Genomic DNA, 16725 nt, shown 5'->3' on the forward strand with positions numbered 1-16725 from the left:
TTACAACATTCGTTATTTCAGTAGAAGTATAATATACATATTTTCAGTAGAAATTAAATCTTAACAACACTTCGATCACACGTTTTGGAATTTCATCTGATGCGTAAAATTTTGTTCTTGATACTTGAGAATCTTTTTGATAATGATGACGTATGAATTGGTAGAAATGTTTTCTTTCGTGAACGGATTAAAAAGTCATACCTGAGGCTGAAGGTACTTTTTAGAAAATGTATCGAAAAATTTAAATACGAACGAGACAAAGATATGAGTAATAAAACAAACGCTTGCACGAGGGAAGCATCAAAATTCCGAAAGCTTTGATATTTCGTCAAAGTTTCATTTCCTTGCTTTAAGTTTTGCCACCAATAAATTTTTGAAATTTCGCAATGTCTGAACATTTAAAATTTTGAATATCAGCCCCGGCCCCTTGCACGTATACAACAACAACAACAATAATTACAATAATAACAATAACAGTAAGCGTGATCTATTTTCAATCATCCATTTTTTTTTTTTTTTTTTTGTTTTCCATCGCCATTCATTTGTTTATTTCTTTCTATTTCTACCAGCGTGTACTTTCCATACATGCATATACATGCGAAGGTTCGTACGAGTTAATTAAATGCGTATCATTGGCAATCGAGATTTATAATTGCAATTAACGAAGTTGGATCTCTGCCTTAAATAGCTCGAGCAACATATCGGCTAGCCAATAGAGCAATAATCGTTAATTAAAATCTCCAATCAACCGTCGGTTGGTAACTAACACAGATAATGGGAACGACGCGTTACAACAACCCGCGGTAAATATACACAACGGCAAACGGCCCCAAGTGCGAATCAGTACATCACTCTATGCAAGTATGTACAACATCACCATGGAAGATTAACTAGTCGCTGTCCGCCATCTGCGAGCTGCGATTTCGAATTCTCAAAAAATATCAAAAACTCCGACGATCGGTTCGAGCTTGACTTCCCGCCTTCCTAAAGGTAACCAAAAATGTGACGGTAAATGAATTTATATTTTTACCAGAAAAAGAGAAGGAAAAAACGCAAGTTTTTTTATAATTCAAATTGCGGAGAGTAATTAAAATACACGAAACAATTACTATTCTGTAAGCTGTTTAAATGGATTGTATTCGTGAATTTTCAATTGCAAAGAATTAGATGATGTATGAAAATATATTGAGGAAATAAAAAATTCACGTTCGATAATAAATTGAACATGTTTATCGGGTTCTTTTTTTCAGTTCGACTGGTTTTTTTTTTTTTGTTTTTTTTTACAAATTAGTGTCACAATCTGACAGTTCACGATCAAATCGCAAACTGAATACTCAAACTTTCGATAATATCAGGATAACTGCACGGAATTATTTAACACTTTGATTGGAAAAAATTAGACGATACGTTAGAATTATTAATAAAGTATAACTATACGAAGGTACCGAATACAATAAATTTAAACAGGCAAGAGAACGGTTGTTTCAAATGAAACTTTATTGATTGTGCAGTTAAAATTATCGTATAATATCAATAGAAAAAAATCTTGAGAGCTTTACTGGCGTGTTCCTTTGATACATTTCATGTTTTGTAAATGATCGATAAAAAAAAAAAAAAAAAAAAAAAAAACAAAAATAGAATCGATTGGAACCGCATTTCACCGCAAATCGTGCAGCTATGCAAGAACTCCTCGGCAGGAAATTGCTGCGTGTGTTACGTTAGATGGACGACGATGTGCGGTACGAAGAGAGAGAGAGAGAGAGAGAGAAGGTGGCACATACAAGACGCGTAATAACTCGAAAGGCGTTGACAAAAGTGTGGGCAGCTGAAAGCTGAGAAGATATCGTTTGTGCCGGAGTATTAGCGGGGGCAATAAATTTTCGACCATCTCGTTAAGCGCGGGCTGCAGGTAAACCCGTAATCCGTATTTGGAGAAAGAAACGGCACCGGCTTTTTAACAAATTGACAAAAAATTCACCTCATCTAGAATTGCCACTTGAGATTTTTCGACGTTTGTATAAATTAGAAACGTCTTGATTAACCCTGTTATCGAGTTACGGGTAGCAAATCCGAGATACCGATTCGATCGGATCGATTCGCATAAAAATCGGTTAATCAGTAGGTCAAAAATATCGATTCAAGAAGGTTGAAAATTTTTCCTCGTCTTAGTTTCATTTTGTTTTCTTTTTTTGGTTGTCTCTTCAGGGATAATTAATAATATTCTCTAAACTCGTGAACAAATAAACGGTATTGCGATTGAGTATCTTATAAAATCGAGAAAACTTCATTTCAAACAAAGATTTTAAATAAATAAATAAATAAATATATTTGTATGTGTGTCGGAAAAAAACAAAAACGAGTTTAGTTATTATTCAACTAAAGAAAAATATATTTTTTTTTCTTACCTTTTACAACTACGGCCTGCGTCGTCATCATCGGCTGGAGCCCCCGCGCCTGAGTCCTGAGACAGAGAAAAATAATTCTGTTTTACAAGTAAGATCGAAGATTCTCGATATTGAACTGATCGTACAATTAATTGATTAATTGGGCTGAAAAATTGGAAAAAAAAAAAGAAAACAGTAGCCTCGGCGAGACTTGAACTTGACTTTCTCGGAAACGCCTGTCCATTGGAATCGAGTTTCTGCTTTGTCCAATTGAAATTCGAGTAATGGCCTAAACGCCACATAAATTTCATTGAAATCAGCGAATGACAGATCGTAAGATCTCCTCATATAACCGCGACTTCTTTTATCAGAACAGATTTTTTTTTTTTTTAAAGACTTTCGGGAGCTTTTTCTAATAATTTCTCTAAAAGAAAAGGTGCGAATAAAAAATCCGTAGCAAAAAAGCTCAGAGGATACATCGACGATTTTAAAAAGTCTTTGTTTTCGTATTTCGGATATTCCGTTCGCCTGCAAACTTGCTTACAATTTTGCCAATCGTTTCCTTCAGAGCTTCACTCTGCATCCACGCGACGTAAAGTTAACAATATAATGAAAAAGCGCGGTAACATCATTGCGCAGACTTTTTTGTCTGAAAATCTTGTGCTCCGATCATCCTTCAAGATTCTGGCAGACACGGATACAAGAGTGACGTATCGTACGGTAGTCACGGACGATTATTGCGACTAGAGCTGGGATTAAAGACTCGGCTGTTCTCGTCTAGGAGAACAGCACCGATGCAAAGCAGAGCTTGCGCTCGGTAAGCTGACGCCCGTTTCCGCATTTCGAAGTCTTAATTGAGCCAGGAATTCTCTCTCGTTTCTCTCTCATTGGTCCGCCGGGTCGTTGCACTCTCGGCATTGTGCAATCGGGATTGAAGAGAATTTTACACAGAAGACTCTTCGACCCTCCATCGTTCTCAAGTCTGAATACGGGCGACGACGGCAATTTGCGGCGTTTTGGAGAAAGCTGCATTATCGTGATAAAAAAGTAAATTTTCAGGAAATAAAATACTTTGCAAGCTCGAAGAATATCGTTTACTTCGAAACCGAGGAAAATATGAAACCCTCGAACTTTTGTAACTGCTAAAAAGAGACCGTTTACCAATTTTTACCTTCCTCGTTGTTATACCGCAGCTTTTTGTACGTAATCCGATAAACTTTGCACGGAAGGTGAATTTATTGAAAAACAAATGGACGTTGGTAAAAATTCATTCTAGGCGATAAAAAAAATGAAAGACAAAAGAATTGAACGATGGATAAAAATTGAACCGATGATATAAGTTTGTGGTTTAAAAAAAACCGAATAAAAATGTAATCTTTCTGAAACTGTTCAAAACCGAACATTTTTCAATTTACATACTCGATTTTTGTACCAACTCAAGTCTTTGGTTTCGCCTCCATGCGTATCTTCGATCAGGAATAAATTAGCTACCGTCTTTTAACGATGCATCGATAGGTCATTTAAAAAAAAAACCAGACATTTATACAAACCAACAGAAGTTTTTCAAGTCCATTTCAAGAATTTAAACCGCATCTGGACCATTGAAAGTTTCAAGTCTCAGGATTTGACGACGAGGTTCGTCGTAACGTTAATATGAAATTCGATCATTCATTTCTTTGACTCGCTGCGTTTTTCCGAGTTTAGCAACAACTCCGGAAATGAGCGAAGAATCCATCGCCGACTTTCGAACGAAAGGTTGCAAACCCACGGGAAGATTTTAAATTTAACGACAGACAACCGGCTTTATTAACCGGATGAACATGAGCCGGCTCTCGGATTTACAGTTTTAACGCTGCAAGTTCCAGGATTACCGAAAACAAAATATTAGTATCTAGTCCAAATTTTTAACCACAAATTGAGATTTATGATTAAAGATTCAAAGGCCTAAAGATGTTCAGACACCATATTATATGAAATTATGACGATTTTATTCTTATTTTGAACCACTTTAATGGATCCACCATTAAAAATTTTAGAAGTCTGAAAGTCTGACCTTGGATTCGTTATCAGTGACCTAAAAAACCTCCGCCAACTAATTTCTACTAGAATCAGAATATTTTTCGATTGTTTTTTTCCACCATATTTAATGCGATCTTTCTGAATTTGGCAAATCTGACCTCGAATTCATAATCGGTAACCCAAAAAACTTTGCGGTAGCAATTTTCATTCGAACCCATTCGTTCATTCTCAAAACATCATGATTTTTGTTTTTGTTTTTTTTGGAACTCTGTTATTTAATAACTTAAAAAGTACTAAACCAATCGAAGCCAAAATCTAATCGGTTCTAAATTTAGAAAAACCGCGTCGATTGAGAATAAAATCATTGAAATCCGGTAACTCGTTCTCGAGATATCATCGGACAAAAAACTTGCTCACATAAATTATATATATGTAACATAGATACATAAACAAACACCCTAAAGAGCGTCCAACCGAAAATGGTCGGATGTGATTCTCTAGATCTTGAATCGTTGATATTTAGTGAAAATTAAATTTTTCATTTTCAATGTCATTTCGAGATAACTTCCTTCTTATTTCTGAAAGCAGAAAAACAGGAAGGTAAAAAACAAGCAGGACGGTCGTCGCCTCCCCTAAAATGCAGACCAAGAGGCGTAGCCGCCGCCAGCAAACTCCGGTGGCTGGACACGAGAGAAGGGAAAACGATAAGCGATGACTAACCCGAAAGCTTACAGCTCAACCCTTTGTGTTCTTCGCCCCTTGAATTTTGCATAGAAATACACACGTACACGTGCGTATATAGAATGCAAATACACTTGCCGAGAAGGCCAGGGAGAGGGATCCAGCGCATTTTTATACTTCAACCAAAGGGTCACTCCCCTTGGTAACATCGATTTTGCAGTTTAATTTACTCAGAGTATCTAGCTTCCCAGCTGCGCAATGGAAAGGCTTAGGCAAATCAGCAAAGGGACGGAGACGCGTGTGAGACGATGCGATGCACGATGCTGCTCGTGATTAGAGGAGAGTGATTGCAATTTGAAATCTTTTCAGTTCCCTTCGTAAATTGCGAAATTGTACATTTGTTGCTACGTACACTTGGGGACAATTAATCTGAGACGGTTAATTTTTTACACTAGACAGTTACGTTGGCAAGACAGAAAAACCTACAGCGCCACAGACGGCCGAGCGCGAAACAAACTCAATCTCAATAAACAAAACATAACCCATGACCGTCGGATCTAACCTAAGAACCGACGTGTCAATCCAACAAGTCATTATCCTCGCGATATTTTAAGGTTAGATTCGACGGTCGTGGGTTGTGTTACGTTTATTGAGATTGAGTTAGTTTCGCGCTCGGCCGACTGTGGCGCTGCAGGTTTCTCTGCGTTGCCAACGCAACTGTCTAGTGGAAAAAATTAGCCGTCTCAGGTTCATTGTCCCCAAGTGTACTTTTATTGATACGAATTTGCGAGGTTTCGCAACCAATTACGAATCAACGAGACGACGCTCGGTTTTAATGTCGTCCTCGTAAACTGTTGCTCGTTCAGCCGCGATCGCAAACTATCTGCAAAATGATTATATGTTATACGGCTTCGACAAATCCTGTTTAAGAAGATTACAACGATTTATGGGGCGCGAAGTTGTGTGCCGATACGAGTCGAGTGGTTGCGGTTCAAATTTCTAAATCCTAAGTGGGCATATCGACACCTGTAAGAAAATCATCGCCACTGTAACAGTTAAGTCTGCGTATACATAACGACTTGGTTACTGCATTGATCGTTGTGGGTGGATCTGTGCTATTTCCACCTATCCATATCTACGTTGTACCAGAGTTTATACACTGAGAAAAATTTAATTTGTTACAGTAACTAGAAAAATTCAGTAAAACAGGTACCGCTAAAAAAAATTCTTTGAATATTGTTGGAATTACGAAAAACGAGGTACGCCTAACCATTTTGCGCTATCGTCGATCCTTTTTTGGTAATCGCAACTCAAAATCAGTTCGCGAGGTTTACTCTACTTTTTTAGTTTAACAAGGCTTTAACGTCAATTTATTCAGCAGCTAGAAAACTAATTTTCATTTTCTACCTAGAACTAAATTTTTCGATTCTGGTAAAAAATGACAATAGTCAAGGACTGAGCGGTAACCGGAACTAAAAATTTCTCTCAGTGTAACCAGATTATAAACATATTGAACAACTTATGTACCTATATAAAATTTTACCGCGTTCTTACCGCAACGCCTACATTATTGGCACGATGCATTTTCTTTCCAACAGTGAAAGAAATCGTGGTTGGGAATGAACAATTTTCGTTCAGATACGTCATTCGTTTTACCGATTACATAAGTAGATTGGTACCCAGTCATTTCTTGTTACGCTCAAAACACAGATAGTACCATTGGAAGATAATTTCTCATTCAGGCATAGTGGCCGGTGATGGTGAATAAGATTATACAATTGAATTTCACAATCTATTCGCAGTGTGCATAGAAGGTGCTCTTAGGGAGATGGAGATATGCCCGATTCACAAGGACGGCAATGGCTGAGGTTATAACAGCCCTCTTGACAGAGTAATGCCCGAAGCAAGGCCCAAAGGACATGGTCGAATCGTGCCTAAGTGCAAAGTTCTGAAAGGCCGGAACTATGTGCTTGCGTAACACTCAGACTGCGAAGTGCGTCATGTAATATACATGAGGCATTCCACCCCAAACTGATTGACTATTATTCATTTTAAGTATGGTGTAGAGTGTAAAAGAAAAATCACCTTCCAATGAGTTTTAAATTTTTTGGACCACGGGTTTGATTTTTACTGCTCCAAAAACACAAAAACACAATTTACGAATGAACAGCTCTAATCGATTGGCTGTAAATATTCGTGATGGTTCTTTATTTAAACAAACTAGAATTTTGAGACCAAGATAGAAGTGGGCAAGCTTTTCATTTAGCAGTTGACTTTATTTAACAAGAAAAACTGTCAACTACGATTAACAGAACTTTTAAAACAGATTCAATATTCAATTTTAGATAGACACGTCAATTCAATCCAAAATTCTCTTATCGACCGATCATCGTTCCTCCGTATAAAACCGGAAACTCTTTAGAATAATAGAAGAAACCAACAACAACTCCGTTCTTTCGTCATCCTGGACATGTATATATAAAACAACGAAGAACTTGCGGTGGTCTCGCATTTCTCTCAGGGCCTCCTCTGCACCTTTATCGATTCTGCAACAGGAGCAGCATCTAGAGTCTCGGATGGACGAGCATCATGCACCTACGTGCAGACGCTAGATCAAGCACAAGGACCCTCTGCTTTTGCTTTCCGCGCGACGAACTCGAAGGTAAAGTCCATCATTCCATGTAAGGAACACATACACGCACGGTCGACCGAATAATTAAGCATCACCGCTTTGCGAACCCCTTATAATCAGAGCCAAACGACTGCTGTGCTCGGTTTCGTCAACGGATACGCATCTGACATTACCAAAAGAGACTGCAACCTTCGAGTTGAGAGTCAGACCCGGCTTTGCATCCATCTTCAAATACTATCGAACGCTTTGATCGTTTGAAGATTGCAGGAAACATCCGAAAGTTCTTTAGAATTGGACCTACACTGAGAAAAATTTCATGAAAATTTCTCTCAGTGTATGATATCTTTTAATTGGGGGGCACCTATAAACTTAAAGCTTTAAAGCAGTTGATCACGTTACATTTTTTTCAACTACAATGGTCGTGGACTTTGGGATTGTTTGTTTACTAGAGTATTGATTCCATAGCTGATAAAATGCGACATATGTACACTGTTAGAAAAATTTAACCAAAGATGTCCCAGTAGCTCCACTTGATGTTTGAGTTATTTGTTACATTTCTGTTGGTAAATGTGACACAAATTATTGTAATTTTAAAATTTAAATCGTCATATCAACGTTTAATTTGTACTTGGTAATTTCTTTTCGTTTAGTAACACATTAAATAATGGTTAAATTGACCCAAAAACTTTACTGGACCTACTGGGACAATTTTTTTCTAACCATGTACAGGGTGTAAAAAAAACTGTGTGTCGGTGTTTTATCAGATGATTCTCCAGGTCAAAATCAGCGAAGATCCTGAAAAATACGCCCCCGCAAAATCGGTCTTGGTCTCAATTTTCAATATCAACTGGGGTCGAAGAAAAACTTTTATAATTACCCTAAAAAATTCTTCTGGAATACGGCCTTTGAACACATAAAAAGGTCGGTCAAATTCGAAAACAATTACAAAACGATATTCCATCGAATTGTGAGATTGTTTAGTAAATTCTCGTCGTTTGTCAGTTCGACAAACGGATTTTCGAGTCTCTGGCCCATGAGTTATTACCTAACTGATGAAAAACAGCGTCTTTAAGACCAACAGAAAAAGAATCGTAGAAACCCAACATACCATTGGAGTTCGCCTAGCTGTGCAGCTGCTCTGCTATCGTCTGAAAACCTTGTCGCCCAGTTTAAAAAGCCGGCAAACTTGTTAGCGTAATAAACGGGATTAAACTTTCGAAGCAAGTGCAAACCGAGGAGCTAGGCTAATTACGTAACGGTTACCTTACCCTGCAGGATAATCGGACCGGTATAAACCAGGGTATTTCAGTATACTGTGAGGATTAAATTATTATACCATCTTTTACACAACCTTTATATTTATATGATATGTACGCGCATCCGTGCAATTTTAATTCGAGGAGGTGGAAACGCCTCGCAAATCCTCAAGTCTGGAAATGAAATTCTCATCTATTAACCACAAGTAGTGAACTGTGCAGAGAAGAAGATTGGCTGAGCGAATCAGCGCGAGTCGTTTTCATTTCCGTATCAAATTAACGATTTCACAACCATATTCATGAATTAATCAGGTTGTATAGTAAATTCGAAACAATCTCCAGACCAAGGAATAATGACGTAAATACAATCGAGGGTAATCAAGTTAAATTGGGTCAAAAAAATGTTCGTTTAATGCAAAGAGACAAAAGAATCACGAGGCTGAAGTTAGTAACGTTAACGTAACGAAACATTGGGAAGAGAAATTACTATTTTGCAAGTTTATAGTGACTTTGAAGTAGTCAGGTTTTCAAAATATGAATACATTCAGCCTATTATTATGATTTACCGAATTCCAGACATTCCTGCAACTGTAAAATAACGATTTTCTGAAACGCGTTAATCATTACACTAGCGTCACTGACTTCATCCTCGTAAAGAATCCAACGAGTTAGTACGAAAAGAGATCAGTTATCGGCAACTTTCAAAAAATCGCCCCAAGTACTATTCCACTTTTCATTAACGAACGTGCGTTTATCAAGTTTTTCATTTTGATACCATTTTGACTGGACCGAACACCTGACATGTCCTTAACCAGAAACCATAAAGCTTCCGATGTAGGCAGCATAAAGACAGTTCGAGGGAAAGTGAGAATTAACGAATACTTAGCGAAGACGAACCGGGAATCATGAAAAGAAGAGAAGACCACCCTCGATCTCGTGACTAATTGTAAGTTCCAGTCTCGATTCTCGCCTAGAGTATAAAGTTGGACATAAACCGAGTCGCCCTGCAGCAGCCAAAGCTGCAACGGGGTTGCAGAAGCATTTCTTCTCCGTTGAGCCGTAGCAGGCGTGTACCGGTATACATAAATAAATATGTGTGTGTAGATCATACACACATAGATGTGCATACATCATGCATGCGAAATATAAATAGCCTCGGCTATTACAGCGGCGAGTAATTTTCAGTTCTTGGTGGTGCGTGGTTTCGAGGTGGTGGCTTTAAAATAGAACCTTTTTACACGGTGAAAAGAAGATCGCGACTTTTTAATTGCGTCTTTCAAGGCGAGCCAGAAGAACCAACCTGCTAATGCATCATTCTGTCTCGGCTTAATCCTTACGCTGCACACCTCTTGTGTATAACACTGCCGTCACACCGGAATCGCTGGAGACCCTGCGCTGAGAAAAATTTTTAGTTCCGGTTACCGCTCAGTCCTTAACTATTTTCATTTTTTACCGCAATCGAAAAATATAGTTCTAGGTAGAAAATGAAAATTAGTTTTATAGCTGTTACCGGAAAGTCGAGTATCCGTTACTATTCTTACTCATTGCGATCACTGTTGCTATATTTCCTTCTAACTGTTGCGAAAATTTAATGCTCGTGCAACGATAAATTGACGTTAAAGCCTTGTTTAACCAAAAAAGGATCGATGATAGCGCAAAATGGTTACACGTACCTCGTTTTTCGTTATTCCAACGACATTCGAACAGTTTTTTTTAACGATACCTGTTTTACTCAATTCTTCTAGTTACTGTAATAAATGAAATTTTTCTCAATGTGGAACAAAAATCATTGCCTAGAAAAGGAGAAATCGATTCGGATAGCTTGACAAAAATTCAGGAATACTCTTCAACTATCATATTTCAAAGCAAATTAGCTATCTTTGACAAAATGGAATTATGAGTGTGAAAAAAAAAAATTCATAAAACAACAAAATCTAGAAAAATGGAGGATCTTCGATATTTTGAGCTGAAGATTGACTGAGTAACTCTCGAGACACAAATAATTAAGACAAAAAATATGGAGATACACGCGCGATGAAGGAAAGATAGTCGAGCGAGTGGAGTTGAATTTTTCGAAAAGAAATGAATTGACGAATTTTGCGATATTTCGTTATTTTTCTTTGATAAAATCTGATTATGCTGGATGTTTTTCGTATGGAATTTACGGTAAACGTATCGTGGGGTCATTTTGACCCCGGTGTGCAGCGCTGGGATTAAAAACGACGACTCCCGTAACCTGAAAATTTCCAGCTGAAAATATCGCACGTGCAAAATGCATGATGTGCAGACTCGGTTTGCAGAAAATGAGTAAATATGTATATAATATAATGTGACAAGCGAGTTTTTGCCGGTTTTCAAGTGAAGCTTTTAGAAAATAACAGAAATTTCAATTCAGAGAGATAATTTATCGGTCTTACGAGATTTTATATACATATATATTATGTTCACTTTGAAATTTACTATTGAACTTTACAATGGTTGTAATTTATGTACACTTCATTCGCAGTTCGACTGATCTTGAGATGGTTTCGGACCTCTGTTAAATACCGCAAATCGTATTTCACAATTCTCTCCGTTTCCTTAGGTAACGAAATCCGTTCAAGCTATGGAAAATGATAGGGTTCTACTTGTTCTACTTGTGCGTTGACTGAAACAAGTTCGAAAAATTAAACATTAAAGCATTTGCGGTTAGTTTTCACTCGTTTTGATATTATGGTACGTTACCGCATCCGAATCAGATAGATTTTGTATTTAATCATCAATTTTCCAAACTACTCCTACAATTAATGAAGCACGAAACATAAGCCCTTGTCATTTTCGAAAGTTCTAAGAGATATGATTACTGAGAAGAATTAAAATTCTGTAAAATGTTTTGTTCCCTTTCCATCTATCTACCGGTTGTCCCGAATTCATTCTTCATTCGTCTATCTTATTGATCAAACAAATGTATCTATATACACGTTCTGTAACTATCAATTTACTTTCTGCTCCTGTTTAAAATCTGTTGGCTAAACGCTAATGTAATACAAATATTTGAAAAATTCAGTAATAAAGCATGAATATTAGGGTGCTTTTTTTTTGGACTATATTTTTTTTTTTTCGGTCCCATCGTGAAATTTTGTTGGAAATACAACAAAAAAAATTCCCTGAAAGATTGAGCCCTTAATATTAATATTAAGTGCTCGCCCAAGGCATGTAAAGATTTCCCGCTTAAAATACACGTAAACTTTAATTTTTTTCTTTAAAACATCTACAGTTCAGAGGCATTCTATGGTGTAGTCTAGGACGTCAGTAGGTTTTCTTCGGAATGAAATGCTCTACAAAAGTGCTCATTCCGGTGAAGTCGTAACTCACACCGGCCAAGTCGTACGGGCCACCCAAACCCAATTTTTTCATGAAATTCTTGTCTTTTTGCCCGTATCTCGTAAATAACAAGAGCTACAAAAAAAAAATATTCGACAATCAATAATTCGACAATTTAACTCAATAATTCATGAAAATTCCATACTTCCTCACCTTAAAAGCCCAATATCTCAATAAATATCGATGTTAGCAATTTGGTTTTCTTGAACTTTTTTGTAGGAAATTAAATTTCCTACAAATTTGTTGAATATTTTTTTTTGTAGCTCTTGTTATTTACGAGATACGGGCAAAAAGACAAGAATTTCATGAAAAAATTGGGTTTGGGTGGCCCGTACGACTTCGCCGGTGTGAGTTACGACTTCACCGGAATGAGCACTTTTGTAGAGCATTTCATTCCGAAGAAAACCTACTGACGTCCTAGACTACACCATAGAATGCCTCTGAACTGTAGATGTTTTAAAGAAAAAAATTAAAGTTTACGTGTATTTTAAGCGGGAAATCTTTACATGCCTTGGGCGAGCACTTAATATTAATATTAAGGGCTCAATCTTTCAGGGAATTTTTTTTGTTGTATTTCCAACAAAATTTCACGATGGGACCGAAAAAAAAAAATATAGTCCAAAAAAAAAGCACCCTAATGAATATATACATATATTATATCATATATATATATATATATATGTATATTTATAACTTATAAGAAATAATACGATAAAAGTTATTTGTCCGAGAATCCACGCAAGGCTATTTTACGAGAGAATAACTCGAAGCAAATTTTCATAGAATTATGGAGATTCTGAATTTACGACCTTACAGCCAGGAATATTCGAAGCTCGATATATCAACTCCGAGACGTCTCGGGCAATTTTGTGAGGTGCTTTTGCCGAGGTTCGAGGCTTGTCGCCTATGCTGATATCGTGCAATAACTAGAACTCAACGCACGACAGGAATCGAGAACACGTTAGTCTTTCCTTCCGATTTTTTTATTTCATTTTTTTTTTTCACCTTCTTCTTTTTCTTTTTATTCCGACAAGTTTCATGATCCCAATTAAATTCCTCCGGGTATCTAATCTGGTACAGCCGGCAGGCAAACATCTCTCTAAATGATCGATTCAATTTTTAACTTTCAGCGATCTCGCATCGAGAATTGAGAGAATTAATTAAATTCTCACACCGCGAGTCATAAAAAACGTGAATCCTTCTTTTTCCGTAGTTTTAAAACTCAGCTTGTGTAATAATCATATTAATCATTCCAAACGTACAAATATTATTTATCTACCATACACATTACGTGATATCTTGGAATGTCAAATCACCCAATTCTTGACCTCGCCAATTTATTGTTGCACAAGCATTAAACTAAAAATTTCTCTAATTGCACGCAATGATTTTTGACATGGGGTCTCCAACGATCCCGACGTGACAGCGGTATTATACTCACAACAGATAATGGGCGTACAGCGCAAGAATTGAACACCCAGAAAAAATTATAAAAATAATTTAGACATTTCATGATATTCGAAAGTCTCGATCGAGTTTCGGACGGTACATTATATTCATGATACATGTCACATACAGCGAGACCATGTATGATATAGGTATAACGTAAGAAGCGGGGAAAAAAGGGCATAGAAAAAGTCACTTATACCGTCCAAGAGAGCGGCGGCACGATGGCGTTTATAATTTGCGAGCAAAAACCCGTACAGTAGTAAGCGAACAGCTGCATTACGTCAACCACGAGTGTAATACTTGAGTCGTTCTTTGAGGACGGAAGTTGTCTGGCTCCTTAGTGCCATGCAACTCTCGCTTAACACCATCGACTACCTAGGTAGGTACCTAATTATCATAATTTTTCCCTCATGTTCCCTCCGTGCCGCCAATTAGGCTGTACCTCTGTACCTAATCGCGTTGCAGCAGTTCTGGTTTAAAACGCGTCAATGAGGATCCCGTCCATTTTCTCGCGATATTCTGCAGCTGTGGAAACGAGCTGGAAATTGCTCGACCATAATTTCTGTGATTATCGGTAAGGTTTTTTTGAATAATTTTTTCAATCCTTTCTTCGCAATCCTGACAGACAGATTTTACTCGCAACTTTCAATAAATAATTATATCCCACGATGTGCTCGGCCACACGCTCCACTTTATTGCTTGTAATATCGAAACGATTAACGGTAGCTTGTGTATTACAAATTCTTTTGTAAACTTATATCAATATACGCGATACTTGCAGGGAAAGGAATGAGAACGTTTTATGCAAAGGTTACGCAAGGCTCGATAGACTCAAATTCTACCGCATCTCTGTTCATCCTGATATTCACGGTACTGCATGAAAGAGGAAACATCGATCCACCTGATATAAACTGATCGTGACATGCAATAAGCAACGCAGTTTCGCGATTATTGTGAAGTGTTAGGAGCCAATGGCATTGCCTGTACAAAGTTAATGCCAATAAGAAAGATTGGTATGCCGCAAAGGGCACTGCACGAGGCACATATCGAAAGAGGCAGGCTTCAGAGGACATGAAACGGATGTTGGACAGATAGATACGTCAATAGATTGGAAGAGACGGATACGTGCGTTCGAACGCATTAATTATTTGCTCGTTCGACTGTGAAAGAAAGAGGGACGACAGACTGCAGCATCCATCCATCGCGACCATACATTGTACACGTGAGCGGATGACCAAAGTGAAATTGACATCACCAGATCGCAAGTCTTGATTTTAAAATGAGAAAACCGTCAACATCATGCGAAAGAAGTGAAACTAAATTGTAGCGTCGCGAATGTTTACTAGATTTCCATAATAGTATAACAACGAACTCCTCGAATTTCAACTGGATACCTTTTTATAATGTATGATTTAATTCGAGAAAAGGCTGCAAGAACGACGAAGATAAAAGTAGTATGAATCAAACTGGGAAAAAGAGAACAATTACCAGAACTCGCCTCTGTGTAAATTGCTGGCTTTGTCTCGATTATTGTGGAACAAAAGAGCACGTCTTTACTTTATAATCATTGTAGGTGTGTAAGGTACTACAACTGATTGTGGAGCACAAGCGAGAGAACGAGTTAGGGGGTCGACTGCCTCACGAGACGACTCCAGTAAAGTGTAAATCAGAAGCTAGCTGTAAGGTAGTCGTGAAATACCCAGACGACGTTAAACCAGACAGGTTCGTGCATCTATGTGCAGGTCACTGTAACCTCGAACGAGGTAATGTGAAGCTAAAGGTGTCGTTAAAACGGATCGCCAGGAGTTCGTTCGACTTTTAGTTATAGTTGCACAACTATATGTATCACAGACGCAGACTTTCTTGATTGCTAAACATTGCTTTACCTTCGCCAATAAAGACACTGGTTCGACGATGATCTTCGAAGCTTATACGTATGCAGCAAAGATCATTTATCGTTCGTAAAAATCTGTTGGTCACTGACAATGTGAACGTTCGAAACAAAAGTTGTCAAAACGTCGAATATAGTAGAACGAGAAGTAGAAACACGAAACATTGCACCGTAAGGTCTTCGAAATTTTAGCATGACAACTAATGGATTGATGATGCAATGAATGAACTGATCTACACACGTTGCGAAAGGTGAACAGTATGTGGTATGCAGATGTGGATATACTTACGAGTATGTCACAAGTTCTGCACAGCGAAAATGCCACGAGATTTTCAACCAACGAGACGAGACGCTGTTGATGCAGAAGCTCGTCGAAGAAATCGAGACCGAGAAGGACTAAGAAACGATTGCGAGGAAGAGGCCGATGACGTTACCAATTCGATTCACTCGCGATTAGCTCATTCAACGTCTCTTCGTACGTACAAAGATGTCTGTGTTACACAAGAAACGGAGCTAAATGGCGATACCTTCAAAGCGTGAAATGTTAACGTCATGGGTGGCAAATAATGTCCAGATATATATGACGAAAGTTGAAGTCATAAAGAAAGAAAATGTCATTGAATCTATCGACTACACCTCGCACACTACTTACTGTGAGGCAATCACTAATATTGGATGTAAAAGAAACTCTTCGTACATGCCAAGCACAAAACGGAGTCAAGATGTTTTCGTATTACCCATTATCTGTGTATAAGTCTACGTCTACACAATAGAAGACAACCATAAGCATGCTACGACTTCTTTAGACACTGTCTAAATCCATATCGGAATACATCAGAACATAACCATAAGAGAATGTAAACCATGTCGTTTTAACTCAAAGAAGACAGAAATGAAGACACTGAAACTGAAACTAACTTTTCGTTTCAAATGTTCATTATACCTACTCAATAATTGGAAATATGTAGTTTCTAGGTGTACAATTTTACGCCCCGAAATCGCGTTTGGTTTTGTATAACGCTTAGACGTAACGTCTTTGCACTGTCACAC

General features: G+C 37.7%; 1 protein-coding gene across 4 annotated transcripts in view; it reads right to left on the minus strand.

The window, feature by feature from the left end:
• Positions 1-16725, minus strand: part of LOC124305271 (protein phosphatase Slingshot homolog 2) — a 183024-nt gene that overhangs the window by 160333 nt on the left and 5966 nt on the right. For all 4 annotated transcript variants that reach the window (XM_046764502.1, XM_046764501.1, XM_046764498.1 and 1 more), the window contains exon 2: positions 2406-2461. In XM_046764502.1, coding sequence (XP_046620458.1) covers positions 2406-2461 — 56 coding nt within the window. The remainder of the gene's footprint in view (positions 1-2405; positions 2462-16725) is intronic.

The sequence above is a fragment of the Neodiprion virginianus genome, chromosome 5, assembly GCF_021901495.1.
Source record: "Neodiprion virginianus isolate iyNeoVirg1 chromosome 5, iyNeoVirg1.1, whole genome shotgun sequence".
NCBI classification, from domain to species: domain Eukaryota; kingdom Metazoa; phylum Arthropoda; class Insecta; order Hymenoptera; family Diprionidae; genus Neodiprion; species Neodiprion virginianus.